The sequence below is a fragment of the Pongo pygmaeus genome, chromosome 1 (genome assembly GCF_028885625.2).
Source record: "Pongo pygmaeus isolate AG05252 chromosome 1, NHGRI_mPonPyg2-v2.0_pri, whole genome shotgun sequence".
Taxonomy (NCBI): domain Eukaryota; kingdom Metazoa; phylum Chordata; class Mammalia; order Primates; family Hominidae; genus Pongo; species Pongo pygmaeus.
This window is the reverse complement of record NC_072373.2, coordinates 35,045,891-35,063,381: the sequence shown is the minus strand read 5'-3', so window position 1 is coordinate 35,063,381 and position 17,491 is coordinate 35,045,891. Positions and strand designations below refer to the sequence as shown.

Genomic DNA, 17,491 nt, shown 5'->3' with positions numbered 1-17,491 from the left:
AAAAAAAAAAAAAGTGAGTCATTCATCACTTCTGCCCACTTCAGCTTCCCCCCAACTGTGAACAACTGTTAACAATTTATTGAATTCTTTTATAAACTTTATTTAGATATATTTCAGTTATGTGACTGTCATAATCAGAAAAACATGCGATTCCTTGTAGGTGAAAAAGTGGCTTCAAGTTTTGAGCGTTAAGGTAGAAGGAATAAAAGACCTTTCTAATTTTCATATTATCCTGGGTTTAAATTGTACTTTTCTAAGTATCCTGAGACAATAGATTTGGCTGACAATGGGAAGTGAGGAATCGACTTCTCTTACATTTTCTGAAAAAATGAATACATAATTTTTTCTGGATTAGTTTATATATGAGAAAGCAGAGAGATGAAATAAACCTAAAGTATCTACTTTTCTGGCTATGGAAAAAGATAGCTTTTCCTCTAATGCAGTGATGCATGCTGATAGGATTTCTCAATGTTGATGCCGTAGTTACAGGACCATATTTTCATAACCAAAAATCAAGTGACTCCATTTCACAAGTAGAAGTATATTTGTGGTGAAAGTGACTGACTCTTTGAATTATGGACTGACTCAGAAAATTCAGAACATTTATATACCTTAAAAAATGTATATATATACACACACATGCATACACACATACACACACGTAACTATAGAGAATTAATTCCTTTATCTCTTATTAAGTCCTTTATTTGACTTTATCAAATAAGTATACATTTTGAGATTATATGTGAATACAAATAAGTATACATTTTGAGATTATTTGTGTTCACACAAATACACACACATATAATTTTTTCATATGTAAATTTGAAAGGGGACATTCACTATCCCCAAAGAAAACCCCAAAGCAGAAATGCAAAGTGCTGCTGCAGCCACATGCCACCGGTCCCACCTCTCAGCCAGCAGCTACGTGTCTGCTGTTCCAGCCCCTGAGCCCTTTTCACCGTCTGGTCCATGGGAGGCTGTTGTGGGTTATCTCGAGACCTGGCAGCAGCTGGCAGCAGAAGGTGACCACACATCTTTGACAGCATCGAGGTGTGTTCTAATCACTGGGAACATATGCATGATTGGGAAGTGTATTTTTGGTGTGCAGCCTACATCTAGTCTAAATGCTAATTATGAGAATAGCTTTAGCAAGGTTCTTACGCTTGATTTGACTTCAGAAAAAGGACTATGGACCATGCATTTTTCTTAACATGCAAGTTCACTTTTATTCTCTAGGGATATTTCAGAAGGGAGGGAAAGCTGGCAGGAAAATTGCTGTGTAAGTAGGCTTAAACACCATCATGAAAGGAACGGTAATGACTCTTAGGCTCGTGGGAGCCTTAACTTATGAAGAAACATGCAGTCTTCCACAGTAAGAGGAGCGGGGGAGGGAATAAAGGGACTGATGGTCATAAAGTGATTGAGTCTGAAGGAATCTGGAGTCATCGACTGGTTTAAGTGGGCTTGCTGCAGAGGAGGGACTGAAAAAGCAAAGAAACAAGAATCTCATCCCCAAAGTAGTCAGAAGCTGTCTGTTCCTAGATCAGTTTTGAAAATTGTTGCAAACTTTTCTGATTCATTGTTTCATTCTGAAAACATTTGTACCAGAAACTGCTGAGGCGTGGTAGTACTCAGTCTGAGATGATACATAGATCATTTAGAACCCAGTATAATACCGGATACAGGTCATGCTCCGGTAATTTTGTTGAATGAATGAAAACTTTAATTTACTCTTACCTAATGTTTGTTAATGGTCATTGGTTAATGGTTGTTAGTCAATGTCTGTATGACAGAATTGGTCAGGGTAATTGGAGTTGGCACAAAAAATAATATGCCAAGTCTTCTACTTACAAATGCCCAACCCCTCAGGATTTCAAAGGCTGTGTATTATTTTACTAATCCACAGTACCCTCCCATTTTCTGCTTTTTGTGTTGAATTGTAAGTACTGCAAGTCAAACCCATCATATAGCTCTTATTGCTTTCTATACCAAGATTTTCAAGCCCCTGCGTTTGGCCCTTTAATGTTAAGCAAAATAACCACATTAGTATTTAGTAGATCTGACCAATTTTAGAAGGAACATGGTATAGTGTGAAGAAACCAGAGTTGCTGTTCAGAATGCCTAGTCTGAATTTTGACTCCTGTTCTGCCACTTATCATTTACATGTCCTTGAGCAAGTCACTTAATCATTGAACCTTCCTGAGCCTCAATTTTCACATCTGTAAAATGAGTTGCTGTAGTAATGCTATAGTGATATTGCAGATTTATGGGATGGTAAATCTGAAGTACCTAGCACAGTGCCTGGCCCAGAGTGAGTGCTCAGAGGATGCTAGTTTTACAAAGCCCATCTGTTGGCCTGAATTGTAACAGTGCAGTGTCTCCAAGTGCAGAAGAGAGCGGGGTGGAATCGTTCAGTGTGAGTGCCTCACGGACAGAGACTTCATAGCAGCGTGGGACAAGCAGGGGTCTCAGCCTTTGTCACCAAGTAGCTTTGTGACTGTGGACAAATCATTGTTCCTCTCTGACTTCAGTTTCGTCCTCTAAAAAGTAGAGTCTGAGTTTTCTTCCAGTACTGAAATTTTAGAGACATACGAACATCACCTACCGAATTGTCTCCTAATAGTCTGATTTTCTTTGAGGCCACAAATTTTCAGCCCGTTTGTCTTTCTGTTTGCTTTTCTGTGCACAGTGCCCAGCATGTAAGGGCTCCCAGTACATATCTGTGGAAAGAATGAGTTTACAGTACATAAGTTAGGCATGTATAGTCCTCATTTTCAGCCTACTTGTTCTAAGTTAGGCTTCCAGAATGGTGAAAGTTGCCCTTGGTGTTTTTCTATGCAATATTTCTTTTTTTTTGGGATGGAGTCTCACACTGTCGTCCAGGCTGGAGTGCAGTGGTGCAATCTCAGCTCACTGCAACCTCCACCTCTCAGGTTCAAGTGATCTTCCTGCCTCAGCCTTCCGAGTAGTTGGAGCAGCTGGGATTACAGGTGCATGCCTGGCTAATTTTTGTATTTTTAGTAGAGACAGGGTTTCACCATGTTGGCCAGACTGGTCTTGAACTCCTGACCTCAGGTGATCTGCCCACCTTGGCCTCCCAAAGTGCTGGGATTACAGGCGTGAGCCAGTGGGCCTGTACAACATTTCTTTTAAAGGGTGAGAAGGTGGCCTGTAGGTGATTTGGCTGAGACTTGAAAGGCAGGGTCTCAGTACCTTAGCTTTAAGCCCTCAATCCTTCTCCCTCCCTAACAGAGAGAGGGATAGCAATTAGATTAGATGAATAAGGGCTTCATATTTACCATCTCACCTTATGAGATGAGCATTGGATTGATTCCTTTTTTTTTGAGACAGAGTTTCGCTGTTGTTGCCCAGGCTGGAGTGCAATGGCACAATCTTGGCTTACTGCAGCCTCCGCCTCCTGGGTTAAAATGATTCTCCTGCCTCAGCCTCCCAAGTAGCTGGGATTACAGGCATGCGCCACCATGCCCAGCTCATTTTGTATTTTTTTTTAGTAGAGATGGGGTTTCTCCATGTTGGTCAGGCTGGTTTCAAACTCCCAACCTCAGGTGATCCGCCCACCTCAGCTTCCCAAAGTGCTGAGGTTACAGGCATGAGCTACTGTGCCCAGCCGGATTGATTCTTTTCTTTAAAGACACAGTGATTCAATGATAGGCTCACGATCATACAACAAAGCTGTAGCAGAATTGAGATTAGACTCCAGGTATCTTAACTCCCATGCAAGTGTGCAAACGTCAGTCCTCAGAGTCTTGGGGGTCTTTGGCATGCCTGGGCCACTGTATTTAGGTGGTAGGTAGGCTGCACTAAGGGATGCATCACAATTCCGCTTGTTTGTTTATGCATGGAACTGATAAGTAAATTTTGTTTGAACGATAACATGGGCAAAAGAAAGGTTTTAAAACAACTACACCAGAACATCTTCCTAATTTGTTAAAGGTCAAAATTTTAAAAAATGATCTCTACCCAGAGAGAAGCTCCAGCTCATTTTTTTCCTTTTTCCCTTTTTCTCGCTGCAGGTTAACTGTAATGGCTTCACAATTGAAGATGAAGAACTTTCTCATTTGGGATCAGCGATATTTCCTGAGTAGGCTGTGTTTGACTTCATTTCTTTCCTTTTTACTTACTTAACACTAATTTGATTTTTTTTCATTTTTAAATAACCCACCTAACTGCATGTGGCACACATGAAACTCCAAGTGAATTAAAACAGCTTTTTAATCTGCCAGGTTTCAAAATATTTCCCCTACACTTAAGGATCCAAAGGTAATAGTTAAGAGAACAGTTGCTTGTTAAGTCCTGCTAGGCAGAGAGCTGTTATTAAAGAATATTTTATAGTGTGCATAGAAGGAACAGCTCATGCCCTGCTGAGAAATTTGCTTTCTGCCTATCTGTGGTTCTGGAAATCTTTCCATTTCTTATGCTCAAAGTGAAACATTAATTGCCAACCAAGAATTGGCCACAAGCTTGAGTACAGAATACATGAGCTTCTTCTCCATCTGTCCTTTTTGACAAATACCAGTACAGAAACAGCACAATTTGGAGGGAGAATATGCTGAAGTAGTGGGCCGGATAAAAATTTCAAAGAACTATAGGATTTTCTCTGGATTTGAAGAATACTTGAGTAATTCAGCAAAGGCTAGCCAGCTGACAAATGGAGATCTTTATAGATCTGACTTTAATGGATTGCCAAGAATGATTTTGCCTTTGTCTGTCTCATGGAATGAGTATTTCCAAAATGCTTCAGTCCCTGAAATCAAACCCTTGCTTCACAGATAGAGCCAAGGAATTCATCATGCATCCCCCCACCCTCCAAATTAGTCCACATTGTAGATAAGTTCTATCTAGAGGGAGGCTGCTTAACATATACTGCAGGGGCCTTTGCCTGTAGGTTGCCACATAGGTGGGAAACCCTTAACACTCATGCATTTGCCCTGAGTGATGTGCCTGCCCTTAGCGATGTGCGTCTCTGCCAGACGCTGTGCATTGTGTAGGTCAGAAACAGAAGAATCCGTACAGTCTGTGTCTCGTGAGCAGCTGTCACAGGTTTACTTGAACCAGAGAGACTAAAAAGTTTCTTCATGTAATATTTGTCCTTGGGGCCAAAATGGCATCATCTGCAGTTGGAATTCTGGAAGTGAGGAAAGAAGCTTTTTTTTAAAAAAAAAAAAAAAAAAAAACTTTGGCCCCGGGAAAAGGCAGGAGAAAAAGAGGGCATTGGACCCACTGAAGAAGGTGTGTATTGACACCTTTATAACTGAAATGAACTATGGAATGTCTCTGTTCTCAATATCTTAAAAGACTAAAAGATTAAGAGTAAGGTGTTGCCGGGCGTGGTGGCTCACACCTATAATCCCAGCACTTTGGGAGGCCGAAGCGGGCACATCACGAGGTCAGGAGTTGGAGACCAGCCTGACCAACATGGTGAAACCTTGTCTCTACTAAAAATACAAAAATTATCTCGGCATGGTAGCGCACACCTGTAATCCCAGCTACTCAGGAGGCTGATGCAGCAAAATCACTTGAACCTGGGAGGTGGAGGTTGCAGTGAGCTGAGATCGCGCCACTGCACTCCAGCCTGGACAACAGAGCGAGACTCCATCTCAAAAAAAAAAAAAAAAAGTGAGGTGCTTTGAGGATTCACACCTGCCAGTAGTTGCCAGCAGAATTATGATACCAAGAACATGCATTGTTTTAGGGTCTTTGCCTTAGTGCATTTCCCCCACCTTCATTAGAGATACCCGAGTCTGCCTTGAACTATTTAATACTTCCACAAGATGGTTTTAGAAATGTGCTTTTATTTTAAAACAACTACCCTTCGATGCATTTGTTTATTTGATTTCCTAGGGCCTGATTCCTTGGGCATCACTTTCCAGGAAGCCAAGTGGGCCCTGGTGCAGTGCAGAGGTGGCCCTCCCCAAGGTCCAGACCAGGAAGTTGCTACCTGTTTATCTCAGGCACCAGGCCAACCACATACTTTGCTTAGGCCTTTAGCAACCAGGAGGTGGGGGAGTGCACTTGGCCATAGCCAGCCTGGGGCAGTTCATCCTCATCAGGCTTCGAAACCCCTTTCCCTTTTTGTATTCTCGGAGCAAGCAGGAGAGGGGCTGTGGTCTCTGGAGGGTCAGGGAGGTGACATTGGCCACCAGAGCAATGACACACATGGCTGTGAGTGCCCGTAGGAGCATGAGCCCCAGTTTCTGGGCAGTTTTAATTGGGGGAAAAAAATCCCTTTGGGCTGAAATCATATCGGCATTGTGATTTCAAAGGCAGCATTTTCAGAGATCAAGCACTTTTTCCCTGTAGTTTAGAAATTTCTGTTCTCAGAACTTTGACCTTGATATAATCAGAAAGCTCAAAGCACCTCGCATAGGCGAATCTCTCTCTCCTTCTCGCTGTCCCTGAAAAGCAGACAGCGAGCAGCAGGAGCAGTCATGTCCCAATTTTCCAGATGAGGAAATTGAGGTGCAGAGAAACTCAGACGGGTGTCTCCGGGTCTCTCAGGGGATCACACACCCTTCCTCCCTTAGGAAGCTGGCATTTCTCAACATCTGAAAAAAACATGTGAGAAATAATCCACTAATACAAAAAGCTGCTTGAAAACGACAACGCACCTGTCTTTGACAGTGTATAGTGAAGTAGCAATTAGCTGTGGGTTTGGGTTCTGAGAGCTGCATTCTATCAGGAAGGAATATTTGTGGCATTTGTTATTTTTGCTGTTGTGTGTTTTTTGGTTTTGGCTTAGATAGTACTTGAATTGTGGATTTCAGTTTTTAATATGGTGAAAGTGTTAGATGGTAGATAGGATTATCAATGCATGCAGAACAACCTCTTAGAATATGATAGCCAACTAATGGATTTTTTAAAAATGTCTTGCAAAGATTCAGTTCCTCTGACTTGCAAGTAAGTAGTGAAGGAGACTAAACAGTCTGCCTATCTCATTTTAAAAACTGGGTTTTCTCTTCTGACTGACAGCGTTGCATTGATGAATCATAGCTGTTGCCCCAATGTCATTGTGACCTACAAAGGGACCCTGGCAGAAGTCAGAGCTGTACAGGAAATCGAGCCGGGAGAGGAGGTGAGTTCATGGCTATGGGTGGCTGCAGCAGGGGGCTTGAGACTGCTCTTTTAAAAGGCAATGTGGACAGATCTGTGCAGTGTCACTTGACAGTATGAGCTGTGAATGCCTCCAGCAGTTTAGCTGAGTCTGCCCCCGGGCTCTCCAGGAGTCGGTGATCAGATTTGTGACCTGTAGTGATTCCCACACTTTGGGGCTTCTGTTTGGTACTTACCATTTCCATCTCTGGTCAAGAAAAACAGGAAGTAATACATTTGAGTCAAATTTCTCACAAAGCTTTATAGAGATTTACAGAGAAAGAAGACATTTACTACCAAAATGACCACAGTCAAACTTTTGATTATCTTTAGAGTCTCTGTATCCCTATTGCCAAACAACTGAGCTTGAGCTTTATTTTATTTTATTTTTTTGGTGAATTCTTGCTTGTTCCCCACCATCCCTCAAAGGTCCAAAGCAAAAGAAAGCAAGCGACGCAGCAATAGCTAAAGAGCTGGCCCTCCAAGTGACACATCAGAATTTCGTGTTCTATCAGTTCCACATCTGAACTTCAGGTCGCTTCACTTTTTAGGAATCTAAATCAAAGGTCCAGGTATATGCAGTCATAGGAGAAGTCAAGGCTGTCTGTGGCCAAGGGGCACCTTAAGTTTCCCTCCTCAGCTTCAGGACGTGTAGAGAACCAGCTTTCCTATCACCTGCTCAGCGATTCCCTGTTCCCTTCCCATGTGTGATTCCTGACTACCTCATGAGACGTCTCACCTGGGAAGGGCTGGCCTGGTGGATTGCTGTAGTATGCTCTGTGTTCTTAAGTAAATTCCCAGCAAGACACGAGTTTTTAGGAACTTGTAATCACACACTTAGGTTAAATTTCAGTTTAGCAATTTGTAATGCTATTTTACGGTGCATGCCTGGTGTAAAGTGTAACTGTCAGTGTGCTGAATGAGAAGTGCTTTGCTTTCTCTGGAAGGCGCTCACTAATCTACAGCTGCACTGGGAGCTGAAGCCCAAGGTGCAGGCAGGTTGGCCCTTCTACCTTCAGCTAAATCCATTACGATGAGGGTGTGTCCCCTTTCGGCTGTGGTGTCTGAGTTTCCAGAGGTCTTATGGAGACTGCCCTGAAGCCTTTCTTGAAACAGATAATTGCAGCCAGTCAGAATGCAGTCACCCAGGCTCCAGTGCGCCTGTGGGCTGACTGCAGAGATGAGTGGGTTGTCACCTAGGCTGGCTCAGTCTGGCTGTGAGCAGTGGTACTGGAGTGGCCTTTGTCGCCATCTTCTGGAAGCTTCCGTATGTTGCACTGTGTGTCAGTCATTACAGAGATCGTCGGCAGGCTCTTGCGGTGTGAGGCAGGGCAGGGGTGGCTGCAGTTTCCTTTTGCCCTCATGTTCTCCCAGATGTGAAACTCAGTAACCTCATTTTTGGGAAGTCAGTGCTTTGGGGATGACTTACCCTTCAGAGAAGGAGAAACCCCATTCCCCAGGGTTTCGGGGTGAGCTGCAACGTGTCCAGCACCTCCCCATGGGCTGGGGAGAGCTTAGCTGCCCCTGCAGCTCCCAGCCCTGTGCGTGTCCTCCCCTGCCTGCCTGGTGGTGCCCGCGGTCACTGGCACGCTAGCGGCTTCGTGAGATCCATCTGTTCAGTCAGACATTTGTCTGATTGTGTGGGATGAGCAGCCAGTGCTGTCCCAGTGAGTAGACAATGGACATCTAAATGCTGGTCTCCTCCATATGCTCCAAGTCTTAGTTACAGACCCCATTAGGAAAAGGCAAGGACGGTGGAGCCCCATGAACCAAAGATAAGGACTTTCCAAGCTCCCTGCCCTGCAGGATCAGGAGCTGCCCACTGGGCCAGGCCACAGCATTCTGGTGTCCTAGAAGATGTGTTCACCCTCCGCTGGCCACCCAGAGCTGTGGGTCCCAGCCCACCGAGTGGAGCCTCTTGCTCCATTGCCAGTTGACGTGAGGAGAAGGGGAACTTAGCTGCATGTGTGTGGCGTGTGCGTGCTCATGCCCTTCCCTGCACGCAGCATCCAGTGATGATGGCAACGAAGCATTTGCGCCGTCTCAGGTAGTGAAATATGAAACTACAGGAAGGCCAGGCAGAGGCAGCTGAGGGAGGCAGGGATCCTCTGAACCCTCCAGGACACTGTTTTAAGGACTCCTTGATTCTACAGATTCTTTCCACTAACCTGCACCTTGGCTTCAGCTCCCAGTTCAGCTGTGGATTAGTGAACACCTTCCAGAGAAAGCCAACGTCAGGTGGCTGCTCAGTTCAGGAATTCGGTGCCTTAAAGTAAACAGCGCATTCCTCTGCTGCAGCCCGCCTTATCCTCTGCCCCTGCATGGATACCACCGCAGGTGACTGCAAAGGCACGGGAATGACGAGGATTGAGTTTACCTGTAGCAGACTGAAGCTTTATCTTTTTGGACCCCGTAGGTTTTTACCAGCTATATTGATCTCCTGTACCCAACGGAAGATAGAAATGACAGGTTAAGAGATTCTTATTTCTTTACCTGTGAGTGCCAGGAGTGCACCACCAAGGACAAGGTAAGGTTGTTCATTGGGCTAGAGCGCTGACTGCCCTCTGATCTCAGGACCTCTCTGCCGAAGAGCTTGTCTGACTTGGCGGATCTCCTCTAGGATCTTTTTGATCCTTTAAACCCTCCTTACAAAGACAGCCAGAGGGAATCCAGTTAGACCAGGTCTCTGTTCAGACCTGCTCCTAGTAGCTAAAGAAGACATTTCCATTACACTGTACAAACAGGAGAAGGGTCTGCCGAACTGCTCTTTCTTGAAAAGAAACAACTGCTCAAAGGAGGAGTGGGGAGAAGCACATGAGTATAATCTTTAGGCTTTCCAACCTGTTCACCAGAATATGTGGAAGTTTCCCTGGCATTTTCCAAATTGTTCCGTCAATGCCATCCTTCCTTATTCTAGTCTCTTGATTCGTAGATGTGTAAACACATATATCTGCCCATAGCCAACACATTTTAGATAAGGAGTATCTAGAAGATTAATCTTTTTGTTTCGTTTCTGTAAAAAGGTAATGGAGTACTGAATTTCTTTAGATGCATTGCCTGATTTCCTTTCATTCTTTTGTAACCTTGGAATGCGCCAGTGTCGACCGCTGTGTGGGAATGTGTATTATATGAGAGGTTTTCCTATCAGTGTGGTTTCCATGGGCGGTGACGCCTTGCCCTTGTGGACATTTCCTTCAGGATAAGGCCAAGGTGGAAATCCGGAAGCTCAGCGATCCCCCAAAGGCAGAAGTCATCCGAGACATGGTCAGATATGCACGCAACGTCATTGAAGAGTTCCGGAGGGCCAAGCACTATAAATATATCCTTTACAACTGCCCTGATAGCTTATTATCCCTCGCCAACAAGGCAAGGTGGGAAGTTGGAAAGAGGGAGCAGGAGGATGGATTTAAGATTCTGAAAACCAAAGGAGGAATGTCTCCTAGTAAATGTGTAAAGGCGTACTGACCACCCACAATGTGGTGTCCATCCTGTTGGAGTTGTATGATCTTATTTCCCCTTATTTTGGCTAGTTTGGCTGGGAGCCCCATGTGGTGGAGGACCGTGAAGGACAGAGCCTTGATGGCCTTGTGCATTGGGTATTTTACTTTGGGCAGGGCACAGTGCCAAGGGCCTTGCTTATTTCAGCTCTCCTCACTGGCACACTCTGAGCAGGGACTTTGCTCATTCCCATGCAGCAGATGAGGAAACAGCCTGATAGATATTAAGTAATTTGCCCAAAGGACACAGCTGATGCTGATAGGATCTAGGATTTTGTCCCAGCTCTAACTATCAGAATCCATATTCTTAACCTTTGTATTGTAGCATTTTCTTGGGAGTTGAAAAGGGATTCGATTTGTACTCTAAAGGGTACAATTTAAAACCAGTGAGAGGAAATGAGAGAAAGGCACATTGTTTCTCAGCATAAGAAAGAACTTTGCCACAGTGGGAGTTGTGCTCAGGGTTCCAACTTGGGTGAGGATTTGAATTTGATTAGAATCGTGATTTTAATCAACATTGTTTACATCAGAACTAGGGGTCTGGACCCTGCGGCTAAAATTCTTGAGTGGTTCTGATCTTCAGGTTTTCCTCATTTGTTTTTTCTGGAGAAATGTAATTCCTTTCACTTTTGCTTGGCTTTCTGTAAGTTACTTTTTCATGGGGTAAGGGTGAGAGTGGAGTGGACGAAAGAACTCCTTGAACCCAGCCTGGGGAAGCCTCCAGGCAGCTTGGACCCGGTGGCCGTTTCCTTGACTCCACAGCACCCCCTAGTGAGCTGCTGGAGATCTGCGAGCTCAGCCAGGAGAAGATGAGCTCCGTGTTTGAGGACAGTAATGTGTACATGTTGCACATGATGTACCAGGCCATGGGTGTCTGTTTGTACATGCAGGACTGGGAAGGAGCCCTGCAATACGGACAGAAAATCATTAAGCCCTACAGGTGATTATAGAGGCTGTTCTAATCATCCACAGAGTGGAATTTGGTTGTTTAGAATGCATACGATAGTGTCGTCTTCCTGCCCATTGCTGAGACTTGCCTAGCACAGCTGCCTGTTCTCTGCACCCACATCTGGAGGTGCTGGTGCAGGGCACTGCTCCCGAGTCAGGCTTGTTCTCGCCACCATCCCAAGGAGACAGGTTGAGGTTATGCAGCAGATACCGGGGCAAGATCCCTCCCAGATCCATCCAGGGCCATATCCATAGTAGTTAACTCAGGCTAACTTTGAGAAGCCACTAGTTTGCTTCTTTTCCCACCCACCACTTCCAAGTTTAATTGCTAAGTGGTGGTCTCATAAACCCTGCTTTTCATCGTTACTCACACCATCCCCTTCTTTTGCTTTTTCAAATTACAGCCCCAGTTTGCAAATGGGGAAGCTCTGGGACCAGTGGGTTGACCGTGGTTATCTAATCTCCCCACCCCGGGTTTGGAAAAAAGAAAAAAAAATTGCTTTTTAATTTGTAGTAATAATGAATATTAGCCATGGAAAGATTTCCTGCCTGAGAGGGTTACTAAACCTAAAAGTGGGTGACAGATGGAAGTTGTGGCTTTGTCCTCTGACTCGGACTAGACACTTCAGGGCTGAGGTGGCCTAGATGGGATCACTGGAGCTCTTTTTGAAGGCATTGATGTTATGCATTTACAGGGTACGTCCAACACCAAGTGGCCCAAGTGAATCAGGGTTGCTGGGCACTAGACCCAGAAATCTGTGTTCCGGAAGCATGCCAGGTGTTTCTCAGGAGTTTGAGAAGCCCTCAGTCTCCTTCCACTTCCAAGATTAGGGTTTGTGAAGGTTGTGTCTGGTCTGAATGTCCACTGCCCACTCCACCCTCTACTTACCCCACTGTGCCCTGATTAGCCAGCAGGGGGAGCCCAAAGGAAGCCAGCTCTTAAAATCTGCTCTTGGAAACAGAATTTGTTAAATTAGGGATAAACTCAAACCTTCCCTTTCTCCTGGAGTGTGTGAGGAAGTCCACTGGCCTCATGCACAGTTCTCTGTGTGAGATCTGTAGGGAGAGAGGAGCAGACAGACAGCATCCCAGCCCTGTGGTTCTCCCAGCAGGGCCTTGCTATGCTAGACCCATCTTTATCTGCGTGAGCCCCTCCCGGAAGCCCAGCTCTGGTCTTCTGTGGGGCCATGGGTCCCAGGGCTGCTTCCTGCCCAGGAATACAGCTAGAACATGTCTTTTTGGACTGACTTTCAGGAGACACAGGGTGGAACAGCCTAGCCTTTAAATAAACACCTCTTACACACACGTAAACACATACACTGGCTCACCCACCAGCTGCCTCTGGGCCCTGTTCTTAGGGAAATGGCTGTTTCCCAGGCAGACCCCATCAGTCAGCCTTCAGGTACAGCCAGAGAGAACACCTGCTGTATCTAAAGCCCCTGCTGGACAACGGGGAAAGAACATCCAGAAGACGCAGGAAGTGTTCTGACTTCAGAGCACTTACAGTTTTGCTAAACCAACCCATATCATAGTGTGACAGAAAGCTGGGGTCTTAAGACACATTGGGGTGGGTGGGGTTTTGGTGGGTGGATGTGTATCTGAGTACCGAAGGTGATAGGCCTAATTGCTGCCTTCATAAATGGGACATTTACTTCACAAGCTGTTTTCCCAGGGTCTTCCTCTGGGTATATCTGAAATAGAAAAATCTGGACTGGGATTGAAGGTTGTATTTACAAATGCTTTTGAATAGAATTTCTCCTGCAGTTGTTATGTAGCTTTTCAGAAACACACAAACTACAAATAATGAACAACGTCTGCAATGATTCGGCAGGGTGGCGGCATCCACACTCTTCACCCAAACCCTGGTGGGATTTGAAGAGGCCACTGGTGGGCAGAGGTTGGCCCTAAGCATGGCAGCCTCTGGCTTACTGCGCCCAACCTGTGGGGCGGCTCAGTAGCCACTGACATGGTGGCCTGTTGTCTCTTCTCTTGTTCTAGTAAGCACTATCCTTTGTACTCCCTCAACGTGGCCTCCATGTGGTTGAAGCTAGGGAGACTCTACATGGGCCTGGAACACAAAGCCGCAGGGGAGAAAGCCCTGAAGAAGGTATGTCTGTAACTCGGCCTTAGGATTCCCAGTGGCCAGATGGCCTCCTTAGCGCACCTCCTTCATGCCTCACCAGGCTGAATGGCTGAAGCAGTGGAGGGTGAGCAGCTCTCACCCACCCTCTGGCTGTGGGAGCAGCGGGGGTGGGTCCTGCAGGTGAGGGTGGAGTGAGACACAAACACTCTGCTGTGTTTGTGTCCAGGCCTTCCTCGAAGGGAATGGGTGCACACATCCAGAGGGCTGGCCGTGATCACAGGCCCAGCCTGTACCTGGAGGAATTCTCCATTTGTTTGCCCTTTAGGATTTTCAGAATGTTGACCCCCAGTTGCGGTGAAATCAAGGAGGTAGGATATGGAGAGTTAGGGTTAGGATGTTAGAATTGTGCATTTGCTGTTTCTAAAATGCACTTAATCATCCTCTCAGTTCATTGAGGACCAGTTACATACCAAGACCTTCGTGTGCTTTTCCTTTGAATTCTCACAAAAATGAGAGGCTTTCCTGATGAAGAAAGTGAGGTTCAAGCAGGTTAAGTGAGTAATAGCCTAGGGTACATGGTGGGGCCTTTATTCAAATGAGGGTCTAAGTTGAAAGCTTCAGCTCCTCCCACTCAAGCTGTGATGAAACTGGTGGGAAGCCAGGCCCCTGGGCAGCATTCGCCTTCGGTTTGATGGCTGCCCTGTGCCGCCCAGGAGCCAGGCCCCGACCCTCACATCACGGGAGGTCAGAGTCATCATCCTGAGTATTGATTCTCATTGTTTGTGATGTGGAATTCGCAGTCAATACAGTGTAATTTAGGGGATAGTCCATTTACTCCTGTAAGAGACTTTATAAAATGCTGGGGCCATGGACAGGGCCTGCAGGTCTAATCTTTCACCTTCTCCAAAGTTTCCCAATAGACTATTTGGGAAGATGGAATAAGGCCCACCTCCCATATAGAAGGGTCAGGGCACAGCCAGCCTGGAAGGGAGCACGAAACAAAATTTTCTGTTTTAAACCATGGAATTTGTCTTCTGAGAATTAGCCATTTAGGTCACAACTGCAAAGTGTGTCAGGCGATTAAGTAATAGATCAATGAAGGTTGGAGCAGATCTGAGCAAGGAACATGAGTCTTGAAATGAATGCCTGGGCAGGGTCGGCACCTGAAACAGGTGATTTCTGAAGGCTTGCACTGTTACTTGGCCTGCCTCCTCTTGGCTTGAGATCTAGGAGGAGAATATATAATAGATAGGAATGCCTGTCATAATCACAGGCCATTAAAAATTCTCCGGGGGAATACTTTTTTCTCTGAGTAATTTGGCTGAATACAAAAGAGCAAATACATTCTTAGAGATAACATTTGATATAAACTTCCTGTATGCCAGGCGCTGTTCGAAACACTGTATCTGAATTAACAACCCTGAGAGGTAGGTATTATTCCAGTTTTACAGTTCGGGAAAATGAGGCACAGAGTGGTTAAGTAAATTACCAAGGCCACACAGCTAGGAAATGATGAAACCACTGGAAACTTGACCATTTTACATTGCCTCACTATAAAGAAACCTTAAGTACATTCTCTAGCATCCCTCAATGAAACCTGCTACCTTTCTTTAAGTTTTTAGAATATGTATTAAAAGGGAAGAGTATGCTTTTCGAAAGGGAAAAATAGTTTAACCACGTCTTGCAGGTTACTGATGTCAACTAAACATCAAAATAGCTTTGATATAAAATTCATTATGAACTTTACCAGCATCACCTATTTTCTGGGTTGAACATAATCAAAAAAATTAGTCCTTAAAGCATGTTTTACTGAAAGATCTAGAATCTTGGGGCAAGAGAATGTCATGAAATCAGTTTAATGACATCGTTTCTCCAGCTGGATATTTTTGCAGAATGTTTTACCTAGCAGTAGACACTGGATGAGGCTGGCTACCAGACAGTCTTGTCTCCTTTTTTTTAAGAAAAAAAACCAAGGCTGGGCACGGTGGCTCATGCCTGTAATCCCAGCACTTTGAGAGGCCAAGGCGGGTGGATCACAAGGTCAGGAGATCGAGACCATCCTGGCTAACATGGTGAAACCCCGTGTCTACTAAAAATACAAAAAATTAGCCAGGCATGGTGGTGGGCGCCTGTGGTCCCAGCTACTCAGGAGGCTGAGGCAGGAGAATGGCGTGAATCCGGGAGGCGGAGCTTGCAGTGAGCTGAGATCGCGCCACTGCACTCCAGCCTGGGTGATAGAGCGAGACTCCGTCTCAAAATAAATTAAAAAAAATAAAATTAAATTAAAAAAAACCCAGGTCCTGGTGGAGAACATAGGCTCTAATGGCCAGTTTGCATCCTGTGCCTTAAAGCAGAGAGATCCAACTTAAAGTTACCCCGGGTGGAGGTGTGAGGAGATTGGCTTCTAGGCTCTCATTGTTTGTCTCGCTCTTTCCTAGGCCATTGCAATCATGGAAGTAGCTCACGGCAAAGATCATCCATATATTTCTGAGATCAAACAGGAAATTGAAAGCCACTGAAGCTATGCAGCATTTCAGTTTTCATTTAAACACTTAGTTCAGAAACCTTAAAGGATTTGAATATTCCAAATTGCACACATCACTCCAGCATCTCTGTAAAATAATTGGAATGAAAATACTTCTTGCACTTAAACATTGCACATGCCATACTTTGAGGTTAGTCTGAATCTTGAACTTTACTCCCAAATTAATTTTGAATGCTTTTGTTTCCTAAGAGATAATGGCATGGTTTCATATGTTATACTTTGGACAGACAGAGTTTTAAAAATGGAATTATTTTTTCTTTCATGCCTCTTGTAATGTTCTGAACAAACTTGAATGATGAAAGAAAATAAAAGAGATATCAATCAGTATTTGAGGTTTGTGTTTTCTTCTGTCTCTGGGGAGGATTTCTCAGTGGTGGTGGGAGCCCAGTCTTGGAGTGAAAGTGACACCTGCTATCCATAATTCGGCAAGCTCAAGTCTTCTCCCTGGGACTGGGGTCGGGCAGCCTCTTTATTCTGCAGTTGCTTTTGTGGGGCTGTGCCTGTGGAGGAAGAAAATGGGAAGAAAGAGAAAAAGGTACAAGAAGGAAAGAAAAGCATCTGTGGTGGAGGAACATCCAGTGACCCGAGTGCCCTCCAGCAGGCAAGGTTTTCAATCTGTTCTCTGGTGCCTGGTATTCCTTCAGTGTGTAAAGGTGCTTAGTGTGTGCTTTACTTTCTTGGATTTTCTGTCCCCATCTGTCTGAAAGCAGACTTGCCATCTCTCATTCTGTTGATTGTTCTGTGCAGTACTCTCCTTTTTCGGAAAGACTCCAGGGTATGCTTGGGAAGGAAAAAAATTTTTTTCCTTACCAACCAACCCTGTGTTGTTGAGTAAACACTGATCTCTACCCACACAGACAATAGGAATCCAGCTTTCTGCAGCCCCACAGCCTAGACAGCAGCAACCTGGGGAGTTGTTTGTTAGCAACCACTGCACAGAAGGACCCAGCACACGTTCCTGAGTGCAGGGGTGTTACTCTTAGACAAGTGTCTTGTAGTCCAAAGAGAGGAACTTCCCCACTGGTTAATAAGTAAAGCCTGTTGAAATTTACACGTCAATTACCTTTCATAGTCATGGTCTGAAAACAGCTAGAACAGCTGTAAATCTGGTACATTTTCCTTCCCTCCTCATCTACACGCACCCACATCTTCACACACACTCATGCCCCTCTTTCACACGCAGTTTGCTGCACACAGTGGGATTTAGCAGATAGAATGCATTCTCTTGTCCTGTGTAGTCCAATAAGACATTTATTGAACACCTGGTACTATCTATGCTAAATGCTCTGAATAGCTCTCCAGGTG

At 45.0% G+C, this 17,491-nt stretch overlaps 1 protein-coding gene across 4 annotated transcripts in view; it reads left to right on the top strand.

The window, feature by feature from the left end:
• The window catches only part of SMYD2 (SET and MYND domain containing 2), a 56,387-nt gene extending 39,874 nt beyond the window's left edge, over window positions 1-16,513 (top strand). For 3 of the 4 annotated variants that reach the window (XM_054452551.2, XM_054452476.2, XM_054452470.2), the window contains 7 exons: window positions 4,038-4,105; window positions 6,994-7,096; window positions 9,530-9,640; window positions 10,312-10,432; window positions 11,376-11,550; window positions 13,557-13,665; window positions 16,080-16,513. In XM_054452551.2, coding sequence (XP_054308526.1) covers window positions 4,038-4,105; window positions 6,994-7,096; window positions 9,530-9,640; window positions 10,312-10,432; window positions 11,376-11,550; window positions 13,557-13,665; window positions 16,080-16,160 — 768 coding nt within the window. In that variant the 3' untranslated portion in view covers window positions 16,161-16,513. The remainder of the gene's footprint in view (window positions 1-4,037; window positions 4,106-6,993; window positions 7,097-9,529; window positions 9,641-10,311; window positions 10,433-11,375; window positions 11,551-13,556; window positions 13,666-16,079) is intronic. The other variant, XM_054452486.2, reaches the window with a different exon arrangement.
• The last annotated feature ends 978 nt before the right edge of the window (window positions 16,514-17,491 follow it).